The 13,025-nt window shown below is 43.0% G+C and overlaps 1 protein-coding gene across 1 annotated transcript in view; it reads right to left on the bottom strand.

Moving 5' to 3' along the window:
* Positions 1-1,203: 1,203 nt before the first annotated feature.
* LOC129382454 (sodium-coupled monocarboxylate transporter 2-like) overlaps positions 1,204-13,025 on the bottom strand; it is a 63,002-nt gene continuing 51,180 nt past the window's right edge. The window contains exons 13-15 of the mRNA XM_055066420.2: positions 6,848-6,945; positions 2,800-2,900; positions 1,204-1,338 (exon numbers count right to left, since the gene is read on the bottom strand). Of these exons, the coding sequence (XP_054922395.1) occupies positions 1,252-1,338; positions 2,800-2,900; positions 6,848-6,945 (286 nt within the window). The 3' untranslated portion in view covers positions 1,204-1,251. The remainder of the gene's footprint in view (positions 1,339-2,799; positions 2,901-6,847; positions 6,946-13,025) is intronic.

Below are 13,025 nucleotides of genomic sequence, written 5' to 3' on the forward strand. Positions count from 1 at the left end.
TGACATTCGTCGTGAGATGGGCTCTGCTGAAGCTCTAAATGCGAAGCAATTTTTTTTGCAAACATTTCCCACCTTGACAGTATCTATCTACCTATCTAGCCGGCTACGTCCTGGTGCTCTCATGATCGTTCCGTAAACTTGGTACGTATAAATTGGCATAGTATGACAAGAGTGTATGGCGAACTTAAATGATCAGTCATGACATGAATATCATGACATGTGTATCATGTAGGTCATGAAACAGCCGCCGATGTCTTGGTATAATATTGGCATAGTATGACAACAGGGTTTGACGAACATAAATGATCCATCATGACATGAACATCATGACGTGTGTGCCATGGAGGACATGAAACAGCCGCTTACGTCTTGGTGCTCTCATGGCCGTTTCGTTAACTACCACAATTGGCACAGCATGACAAAAATGTATGACTCACATAAATGATAGGTCGTGATATGAATGTGATGACATGCGTGTCATGTAGGTCATGGAAAAGCTGCCTACGTCTTGGTGCTGTTATGGTCGTTTCGTTGACTTAGTATGTACTAAAATTCGCATACTCTGAAAAGATTGTATGATGAACATAAATGATAGGTTATTGCATGAATGTCATGATCGTGTAGGTCATGAAACAGCCGGCAACGTATTCGAGCTCTCACGGTCGTTTTGTTGACTTGGTGGGCTCCCCGCACACTGCTTTGCATAATATCGATTCCCACAGGGCGTGGGATTTGCCGACACGTTTTCTGGTACGCATTTGCGTCTTCATGACATGTGCTTAGTATGTAGCGTGTTTCTTTCACTCTAAGCGGTTGGGAAAGGTTTTGATTATTTCAAGTTTCTTCTATTGATATCGCCTCTTCTAATTTGATCGATTCTTCTATAGTTCTTCCATTGATATCGAGCTACGATTCTGGGAGAGCGGGCTCTCCATTAGCCAAACTTCCCAGATTCTCACAGTTAAGCAGCAAGAATGGTAAGGAAAGGCGTCTCACGTAACTTTTTTTGGATAGCCCTCGCATACGTGCAAGCGCATGCGTAGACTCAATATAGGTTAGTACGGCGCAGTTTACGGATGCTGTAGATTGTTTGTGACAATGGGTTTTGTTTTTCTGGGGAGGGCACAGAGGACAGGGGGCCGTGGTTTGCGGTACTTGAAAATTCAGCATTTTTTCTTTAGTCTATGAAAGACGATAGAACAATTGGTATGTAAATTCATTTTATTCAGTCGCATTCAGTAACACGATGTTTCATATTGTTGTTTCATGCTTAGAAGTGCCTTTGCTGTCCAGAAGGCCAGAGGAAGTCTCGTCTGCGTTGTCTTGCATGTCTCCATTCTGGAAAAAAAAGGTAATTAAAGCAAGAGCGTAAATAGAGTGTCTAACATGCGCCATCTTGTTCTATGTCTAATATTTGTATTACCGCACATCAGTTCTTCAGAAGCATACAATGAGGGGAAAGCTAATTGAAATGAAAAATTTGTCATCCAGCTGACGAGAAAACCCTAATGGTTTTCTGTATTATATAGCGCCGGCAATTGTCTGGTGGATGACAATTTTTGCCTTGCGCAAGAAGCTTTACTCTTACGAAATAACCGTTCAAGCTGAGTGACAATGAAAATGAGCAAGGCGTTGGTTAGGCTTTGCCGCGTTGCTCTTAACTTTGTGCAGAGTGGCTAAAGATTTCAGCACACGTCGCGGTTTGTCCAGAGAAATTGCTGGGCTGTTTTCGTTAGCACTACCAGTTTCACTCCGCTGGTGCTTCAGTGGTATCTTTTATGGCCTTCGCAGGATTCTGCCTATATTACTCCACGCGTATGCGTGTATCCTTGATCATTGTCTAACCAGGACAAATAAGCCGTAGCTATCTCGTGAGAGGTGGCGTTGCGGCAGTTTCGTCTCGAATGCTTGATGTCGATCACGCGCGTCAATTTCGTGCCATTTGGTGTAGTGAAGGAGACTCAACACGGGCCTGACAAACTGATAATAGAAGAGTTGGTGAGATTTAACTTTGCAAAACCACGCAGTGACTTTAATCTTGTTCGCGATACGATGCCAGCTTCAGCAGTGGCGTGGCACTGTCAGTGAGTCACCGCTGAAGTGGGTACTGAACAATTAGGCCTTGGGAACAAAATTTATTGTTTAATTTCAGTTTTAATGAACTGACTTAGCTGCTAACAAAAGCACCTATGTCGGACAACACAACATTGCATAGTACGTGGCCGTGTTTATTTTATACTATATAGTACGGTGCCAATGCCAGCCTTTGGGGGGAAAATACTCCTGTGCTTTCTCTCACTCACGTGTGCAACTTCGTTTCTGTTTGAGCTGTTTGAGTGTGTTCAGCATTTGTCAGTGCTTTTCTTGATGTTATATTTGCTTTACCCGCGACGAGGAGTACCTGGCACCACGAAAGACACCAACCTCTCCTGGAAATTCATAGTAATGAAAAAAACATTGACGACTCTCCTCAGGAAATGCTGAATATATATATATATATATATATATATATATATATATATATATATATATATATATATATATATATATATAGTATACAAGCAAGCATTCATACATGTAAGCATTACATGAATGTGTTACACATTTAACATCATGAATTACGGCGCCATCATTTTTTCCATTTTTTAGCTAAACGATTTGACGCAATTATGTCTGGTCCACTATCCAAGTTGAAATTAGGTGATATATTGTCAGCCGAGAAACAGAATACCATTACTTGCACGGAGGAAGGTAAAGTATCTCACCATGTAAAAACGCAATAATGTACTGTCAACTTACCACAACCGATTTGTCATGTGCAGCAAGACCTAGCCTTTGCCAAAAGCGAAGAAACCACTGGTTCAAGTGCTTCGCGTCAGCGTTTCGCTTCCTGTGTTCCCCTAAAAATCGTACACGCGGTGAAATAATAAAATGTGGTAATCAGAAAAGAAATAATGAAGTCTATTTAAAGAGATAGAGCAGCATCAAGCCAGCAAGTTTAAAATGCAAGTTTGCTTGACTTTACTAAGCATGTAGTCATACAGAACTCATCTGGCATTATTATCGAACCATTTACGTTTAACAGGAAGAGGGGATGGCTAATTCCTGAATGTCTTGTATGTGAGCGCCACCATCTTTGATCTTATCCGAGAACCATAGCTTCCTTTTCATACGGAATTGAAACGAAATTAGGTTCCGTTGTTTACGCCACCAGGCAAACCGGTAATGAGGAAGGTCGTAGTGGGGGACATAGGATTAATTTCGACAACATAGGTTTCTACAACGTGTACATGAATAAAAAAAACGCCTAGGCCAGAATATAGCACTGAACTCGGTAATGGCATATTGACATGGTCACTCTGATCCTCCAAGTCCCACCAGCCCCATTCCGGAGTAGCTCTCGATCTAAGTAAAAGCTATCTAGGTCCACCCTAACAGAGGGCTACATTACGCAGCAGTGAATGGGAAGGAAGAGAAAGCCGAATGAAGATTCGGTAACGCTGACACCGTTGTACCCGGTAATAACCGTCACCGATGCCAATACTCGTCACTATACGAACATAGTGAGAGTCCCTCTTCGTCAGCGCATCCACAGTAGGAGGTGAAGTCACGCGAACTGAACGCGACCAGACATTTCTCGAAAGCTCCGACGGCAACAAGGGGAGCGTTTATTGGTGCTTTGATTTGGAGTCGGGTGATGGGAGAGAAACACGCGAATGTAGCCAGAGCCCGCCTTTTCGACGATGAGAACAAAACCGGTTTTCTGGGAACACTTTACAGCGCTCGAAAACAACCATATGCTGATGCCATAACTATGCAACAGTATACTTAGAATGTCATAATTGTGAAGTCTCGACAGCAGCGCACTCGTGCGTCACGGGGCCCCTTGGACATTCTCATTGATCACAGTGACTTTTCCATTCGTCCTTCCTCTTAGAAATTTACGATTTTCTGCATAATGCAACGCACTCGCGTACCAACAACACACCTGGGGTTTTTTGCAAGACAAATCTAAAGTGCAAGTTCACTTATGGGTGCAATAAAAGGATGCCTAACCGATGCGTGAAATACGTGATCTAACCGTGGTCTTCCTTCCACCAGCCCAGTGCTGTCGCCAAAAGGCCACAATTGCCCACATTTTACTCTCGTGCCCAAGTCGCTCTTAGAAACGCCGGGCACGTGAGTCACGTGCTAGCGCATTGTGCCCTCGTGTCAGCCAGAGCTTTGGGACGTGTGTGTTAGACTACACAACTGTGGGGATCGGACCTCATCTTTTGTGAGAAGGATACTATAAAGGGGGTTGGGCCCTCTAACGCTATTGCATTACCTTGAACTCTTATTTTTTGCGTTGCACCTTTTGCAGAATGTTTGCGACGTGGCTGAAAAAGCTTCGTTTCAGAATACCATCAATGAACACGAAAAATCGACCACGACATGACGGCTTTGACTTATTCATTGGTTAAATTTCGAGAAACCACAATTATGCACTTCATTACATCTCTAGCAAGAACATGCACACACACAAAAAAAGAAATAAAACGAGAACTGGAGAAGATCTAGGCAGTCAGCAGCTCAAGTGAAAGATCTGGAAAGCTAAAACTCCACATTCCCTTTCCCCCCGCATCATGGTCTTATTGTGAAAGTTTTGAAATTGCCTCTTTTCCACATGTCACTTCTACGTCAGTCGCATGGCAGATTAAGTCTTCTGTTCTGCCACAGAATAGCTTGATTTTGGCTTCTTAGTGACGCGAGATTTTCAATGGTTTTCCGAAACAAGGCGTTGAGGTGACATCGACCATTTGCCATTTGGTTTATCAATGGCTTATTGCTTCCTCGTGTGCATTACTTTCTGGTGTGGCTGGCTCTGTGCGACCGCTTTGCTTTCGCACGCGTGGTCTTGGGCTCGTAGATTTGATTTCGGTACCACACATAAACCAATGATTGTAAGCATGAGTGGCTACATAAGGTTTTCATAGGTTTTCTCGAGTATTTTACGCAGTAGGCTTCTGCGAACACACATCGAAAGGGCAGCCTTAAAATTAAGCATAACTTACTGTCATCAATGATCGGAGAGCGTGCAAAAATTCAAATGTTGTACCTAATAGAGCGACTACCAATAGAAGGGCATATTTTAGTTAAGAAGCATTTTTAAGCCCACATTATAAATGTTTCTGTTATCAACAAAATTCAATGTAACGTAGTTCAGTAGACCGAAAACTTCACAAGAGGATTCCATCTTGCAGCACTGGCCCTTGCGCCACAAAACAATAAACATTCATTCAATCCATCTTGCAGCTTGAAGGTTGTCAGGGTACATTTTTTCTTTGTCTTTTATAAAAAGCACTTACTTTACTAAGAAGGAGCATTATATTAGTGGCGGTGGACTTCGATATGCATTGCGGTTCGAGTGCTGGTTAATAATGTCTTGTTTGAACTGGTAGAGCTGGTGGGAATAATTTATATCCGCTACAACACCATAAGAACGACCTAACCAGCCCACTTTTACATGGTAGCCGCAGTTACAAGCATGCAGAAAGCAAGCACAAGCATGCAGTAAGAAAGCACAAGAATTGAGGGCAGCAATTTAAAGCTATCAGTCTCTGCTGCTTGGAGCCTAGAATCCGAAGCAGCGCGCGCTATTTGGCGCGTTCGTCGAGTTCTCCCAATGTGCTCATTGCGCCAGTGCCAAGCACAGTGTCGAGATAGTATCACCATGCAATAGATATATGCTACTCCATGATGCCTTTAAGTCTGCGTATGTTCATTTTGCTTTTCTGGCTAGGTGGAAGGCCATACATACACGGGTTTGCGCGCACAACAAGAGCAGCGAGTTTCTGGAGCCTGTGGCCCCAGAAACTTCGGGTCATCTGGCTTATCAGTCTCACTACACGAGAACAAACAAACTGTTTCGAAGTTGTTTCGATGTATAGAAAGTTCCTCTTTGCGTTTTAGAATAAGAAAAAAGGCACACAATGGCTCTAGACTAATACATATAATTTTTTGTATGTCCTATGGCTAACTAGCCTAGCAAAATTGTGATTAGGTAAAAGAAAAAGGTGTCAAAGATATTATTATGATTATTATTAATATTATTATTATTATTATTTGTTTTCAACACGTATATACAGCTAAGAGAAAAGGGAAAGGGAGGAGCAAGCTGAAAACTGCCACCGGAAGGAGCACAACGCCTGCTTACTGCTGAGAAGGGAGATGACAGCAACGCAGAAATGGAAGATAGGAAGGAGGGGAGAAAGGAGAAAAGGAAAAGCAACAGGACAAATCTAAAGAATAAAATAGAACATGCAGTGCAGATCACACACGGTAGGGACGGTCACTGAAGGTCACGCTACTACAGAATGTTGAAACTTAAAGATATACGGCTTCTGTTTTAACGCACCCCTGCTGCTTGCTGATGTCTTTCTCCACCACTAAATTTAGCGGGACGTATCAATGAGGAAAGCCGAGAGCCACTCTGGGCCTACGTTTGTAAACAGTGAAGCACGCTTTACTGGATGTAACTTTCAGTTCAGCGAGTAAGTTTCACAAATTTCGTGTAGTTAACTACCGCGGAAATTTTTTTTGTTGCGAACGTTTGGTCGTTTTTGAAGTTAGCACAGCTGGCGTAACTTAGCTTGATCAAAACCGACTGTATCGACATCTGCACTAGATGTTCCCCATTCAGGAATGCGAGTCGAAATTATGAATATCTTAGAGGGTACTTGATCAAGACTCTAGCAGCATAGTTTTAAAAATGCGTGCGACATGTTGAACAGCATATTTTGTAAAGGAGAGTTCGCAACCACACTAATAATATCACACATGAAGAACCTCCAATAATTGTCTCTACCTGTTGCCACACTTATCATGACACCCAATATAACGGTAGCACAAGTACTGATGAGGCAGCTCCAGAACGAAGAAAGCCGAAACAGCGCCATTGGTTGCCTGCGGATAAACGAAATGTACGATGCAATGTGTTAGAACAGTATCATGCGCCAGTCTAACCGGCATGTTTTTGGGATTACTGCGGCAACGTATACGGTATCCTAAATCGTTCAGGCCTTAGACGTGCTAAGCAACGTTGCTTCCAAGATTAGTGGGGTAGCGAGGTCCTATACTTGTGCTGCAATCATTACTGTGACATACTTTTGCCAGACCTTTGATGAGTGAATTCGAAAAACCAAGTTCTTTAAAACAAGGCTTTTTCCGAGTCCTTGGCAGCGCTCCTAATCATACCTTTCTTTTTTTTTTCGAGACGTCATTGTCAAGTACTTACCATAGGACGACAGCAAAGCGCGCATTCGTATCAGTGATGAACGCAGGTTTACCGCATCATTGTTCACTTATCGCATGGAACTGTTGTCTAGAAAATTGAGAAAAGCATTTTTGGTGCTGAAAACTGCAAGTGAAGTTGTCAATTCTTTCTCGTCTTTAAAAAAACACCACCTGCTGTGACACATATGACCTGCAGATTAGAACCAATAAACATGTGGTCAATATTGTTGCTGATGTTCTGAAATATGCTTTAACCTTACTTTTTTCTGTTGGAATCTTCCCACAAAACTGAAATTTGCGCAAGTACTACTGTTGCACAAGAGGGGGGGGGGGGAGAATAGAAAAATACCCTTAACAGGCATATATGTATAGTACCCGTAATAATAAAAGGATCAGAAAACTGCTTCACAAACACATGGCTCCTTTTCTCATCACTTCGCCATTCCGGTTCTTGAAAGGTCGCTCAACTTACGATGCTCTCTCAAAAGAAGAACAAAATAAACTTCATTAAAAAAATGGTCCCGCAGTTTTTCTTGTTCTGGCCTTAGGTGGTGGCTCGATGTCCTTGAACTCGGGTGGCATCTTGGACTTGCAGTGCAGTCTGCTCTCTTAGAGCAAAAGGAATTTATACTGGATGCTTTTGAAGGTGAACTACACACATTAGGTATGTTCGTAGATTACTCGAAGGGTTTGGACACCATAAATCACGTGCCATTGTTAAAGAAACACAGTCATTATGACTTTCGATGTGTCTTTCTATAAGCGATTGAATCTTCATGTACCGTCAGCAGATGAGTGTCATCGACAATAAGGCCTCCAATTTACAAGCACTTTTAGAGGGACTGCCCCAAGGTGGTACTCTGGAACCTCTGGTATTTTGCAAATGTATCAATGACATTGTAAATATTGACGCTTCCGTGAAGCATATAATACTTACATATACTGATGATACAACGGTACGTATAACTAGATAAGATCATGAGAACCTAATGAACAGCTGCAATCAGGTGCGATGAAGCCATCGTCCTCTTCACATGTAAGTTCTTACCAATAAACACTTCCAAATATAAAAGCTGCTTCGTTTAGGCCTAAAAATAAGAACAAGATCTATTCAGAAATCCGGCTATATTGAGAAACAATTGAGAAATCCAGATAATACTACGTTTTCAATGCCTAGATGTAACTTTTGAACAACACGTTTCATGGATTGCGCATGTTGAAAATATATTTCCACTGCATCAAGCATTCTGTAGAGGATGCGTTTTTCATTACCAAATATAGTCAGCTTCTCCTCTTTAAATCTTTCTTCTTATCTCATATTGACACGTGTACTTGTTTTTCTTTATCGGGCGACACCTTTCACCGCCTAACAAATGTTATCGCACAGCACATGACGCGCCTGCATGTATCGGAAGTTTCTGGAATGTTATCAATGCTTCCATCCGCTGTCTGTTACCGAACCTTGTGTAATCTGATCGCATGTGTGTGCGACGTGAATAATGTAGAACTTTGTGGAAGGCACGCAGCACCCAGCGATTACTCTGGAACATTCGACGACTGATGTATAAAAGCCGATGCGCTTGACCCGCTGATCAGATTTTCGACGATCGCCGACTGTGTTCGCCGCTATCGTTCTGCTATAAGTATATCCTGTTCTTTGGGCACAAGTTCGCCCAATAAAAGTTAGTTTTGTCATTCACAGTATTGCTACTGTGTTCTTCAACGTCACCACCACGTGACAATATAAACTACTGCCATCTTGTTTGGGGCATGGTGATATTGACGAATATCCGCAAATTACATGCAATACAGGAAAAGGCTATTCGTGCAATTACGAATGTTCCTGGTGGCAGTCACACTGCCCCACTATTTTATTACTGCCCCACTTTTATCGCACAATTCTGATGAGGCGGTACCCTAAAGATCTTCAAAGGGATGCATTTATAAGCACTGTTTCAAGACTGACGCAAAGGACATTTACTCATAACTCTCGTTACGTTGAAGCGTGGGATATTCCGCGCGCGTGCTCTAATTACAGGAAAGATGTGCTGCCATTGCTTCCGCTGTTTCACTTGAATGAAGTGATAATTTGAAAATATCGATTAAGGTGATTTATAATTTTTTTTGTGCCTTTTTGGACTCACACTTGATGCAGCAATTTCTTTAAGCCATTCTACGGTTTTTCATATGCCTTGTTTGAGCTAATGTTTGTAGCACATTGTTTATACTGGGTGATTCGGTCCATCTCATATGTATTTTTTATATATTCTTGGCTTAGTGGTGACCTTTTTTTGGAGATATAGTGCAAAGGCGCCGGCTACGGGGAGGGCTCCGGGGGCCGGTCCCCCTCCGGACTTTCCGGGGGCGGGGCGCTGAGCCTCCCCATGGTGATGCCCCCTTCCCCATCCGAAACCCCCTCCCCTCTCTCTCTCACACACACACACACACACACACACACACACACACACACACACACACACACACACACACACACACACACACACACACACACACACACACACACACACACACACACACACACGCACGCAGGCACGCACGCACACACACACACACACACACACACACACACACGCACACGCACACACGCACGCACGCACGCACGCACGCACGCACACAGACCTAAAATGCCATTATGAGAGCTTTGTCACCCACATAATTTAAAGATTCTTTTAAATTCCTCGACCTGTTCACTCGAACTTTCACTGGGGCTGATATCATACTGCATTATCGTTGGCGCGGACGTGCAGGGCTTTTAATTCACACTTTCGTTTTATTTCTGCAAAATGTGACAATAGGAGGACACGGGCATTAGAAGCAGTAGTGGCGGCTGCCTTATGCGTATTTGCTCACTTCAACAATGCTTTAAATTTCCACTATAAGCACCATTCAGATACACAATATACTTAAATGTACACACAGGACAAAGGTTATTATACTTTGGAAAGAAATGGAGGCAGCATATTAGAATTCTTTCTAAAGGTATGGATAGCCTACAACAAGAGAATGAATATCTTGGTGCATGTTCACCACGCTTCGAATTGCGTTGCGTGCTTTTTTGACCATGAGAAAAAAGAACCTATAGACTTAGTTACCTCATCGGCAGAGTCTTTTATGAATGACGCGCGAAATGCACGTGAATGTTATGTGTCTCAGTATTGCTTCTCTTTCCAGTAAGAAATGGTAACGGCTCAAGAAAAAAATTATTTCTAATGATTTACAACATTTTTTAGGGAGAGAAACGTCGTCACTTGCATGTGAAGGTCATAAATATATACAGGGTGTCCCAATAAACTATAATGCACCAAGTTTTAAACAAGCGCGATGGGTTACTCAAAGAAAACCTAGCCCACATTGTTTACAGTACAGTGGAGTAGCTGCCGGTAATTTTTCATTATTGAGATTCAATTAGGTAATTGTAGTTAATTATCTAACCTGAGACTGTGTTCCCACCCGTGACTGTGTTTCCACCCGCATCATAAAGCAGCACCCTCGAACAGGCTCCCTCTGAGTTATTCAGAACGAAATAAAGGAAATAAAGGAAAACATCGTGATCGAGCTAGTTCCTCATCTGCCGCGTCCAGGCCGAACTAACCCGTGGCGTTGGGAGTTAGTTGGAAACAAGCTGTGATTGCTGTTGTTTTAGAGTAGTTAAAATGCACGGATTTTTTTTTGCCCACGAAACCTATTACCACAAAAGCGAATTGACAACGTCAGTGCAAAGGTTTAAAGGTGGGTTTCGTTTCGTCCCAGTCACCATGTCTATCTCTAATGAGCAGAAGGTATACATGATCCTTGCCTTGGAATCTGCAAATGGCAACGAGAGGAAGGCCGCAAATATACATATCAGACATCGCAGTGTGACGGTAGACCAAGCGCATCGACTATCACCAGAAATTATGAAAATCTGAGACAAACCGGCAGCTTCAAGAAACAGCCGTGGAGGACTCCATCTTTGAGCCCTAGCCTAAGCACAGATGTTCTATCATTTATGGCCTCAAAACCTCATGCTAGAGTGTGACACGTGGGTGATCAGGCACCAATTTCCAAGTCATCAGTTTGGAGGATTCTAAACGACGGTCTTTTATCCGTACCATATTAACCAGCACCAACGCTTGGACGATAGGGACCTGCGGAATCGTCTAGATTTCTCGAATTGGGTCTCACAAAAGCCGATGGGTAACCGGACTTTTTGGGCATTATCATGTGCACAGATGACGCCAATTTTCGCAGAAGCGCCTAGGTAAGCCTGCACAACGCACACTATTGGAGGGACTCTAGTCCACACTGATTAAAGCGCAATCGGCACCAGTACCAGTGGTCGCTCGATGTGTGGTTCGGAATTTACGCCGGTGCTCTAATCTGTCCCATCTTCTTCGATCATACAGGGACTGGACAGCGTTACGTGAACGAAATCCTTGATGAGTGGTGGATTAGATTAGAACGACAGAAAGCTGAGCTAGCTGGTAAGGATTCATTATGCAAAAAAGAGGTGAGACGTGCAGACAGGACACAAGAGAAGTGGACAACACGAACGCCGACTATCAACTGAAGGGAGCACTGAGGCGAAAAAGAAAGAAGACACAAAACTCATCTGCGCAATCTCGGGAATGGTAACACCACGTGTCAGTCGCGTACACGTGCCGGTCTACGTCAGAGATAACTGTTAAGGCACTTAATCTCATGCTTATATAAAGTAATTGAAGGCTGACTCACGCACGTACTTCCACCATTATAGATATGCCATGCCTCTACCATAAGACGCGTAACTTCATTCTTATGCCTGTACAATATCGCGCATTCATCTAACTCTGGCGTGCAGTTACAATCTTGGCAATGTAGGGACAGATTAGAAGGCCATCCACCAGTTAACGACCTTTTATGTTCCATTAGCCTCTGATTGATGCACCGTCCCATTTTCCCTATGTAGAACTGGCCACAGCTAAGGGGGAATTTTATAGACCACAGCCATACGACAGTCAGTAACTGTTGTTCTTATTGTGCTTCACTGGATAAATATCTGTTCGTTTTTTGCCTTTTACCTGCTGCTTTTCCCTCTGTACGGCAGCGCATATCTTACCTAGCTTATTGGGAGCAGTGAAAGTAACATTAACATCATATCTACTTGCAACTTTTTAAGCCTGTCCGACACTGAATGAATACACGGAATAGCCACTACTCTTTCTTTGCTATTACTGCCTTCTGTAACTACGTCCGTCCCCTTCGAAACCAACTTCTTTAGGCGCTCAGCCACAGTGGTCACTGCTACACGGGGATAACCTGCTTCTAATAGGCGCCGGACCTGCGCATTAAAACTGGCGCTCATTTTGCGCATGCAGGATCTGGTGAGAGAAGACTTAAGGGAGGACATGGCAATTCCGTTTTTTACTACTTTGGAATGCTTGGATTGAAAGTTTAGCAACGGCTTCGAAGATCTTGGGGAGTACTGCCAACAAACATGATTTTGTTTGAAGACCAAGGCAATGTCCAGAAACAGAATTACGCGTCGCTGAGGAAATTCCTTGGTAAATTGTAATCCTCCTCCATAAAGATTAAATTGTTCACATACTGAGGTAGCAGCGGATTCGAATTCTTCCCCATTGCAAAAAATCAGGTAATAACCAACGTAAGGAAATATCTTGATAACGCTATCACCTAAGGCTTTCTCTAAGCAGTTGTCAACCTTACTCAGGTAAATGTTGCTAAGAATAGGGGCAACCCTTGAGCCAATA

Source organism: Dermacentor andersoni, chromosome 6, assembly GCF_023375885.2.
Source record: "Dermacentor andersoni chromosome 6, qqDerAnde1_hic_scaffold, whole genome shotgun sequence".
NCBI lineage: Eukaryota > Metazoa > Arthropoda > Arachnida > Ixodida > Ixodidae > Dermacentor > Dermacentor andersoni.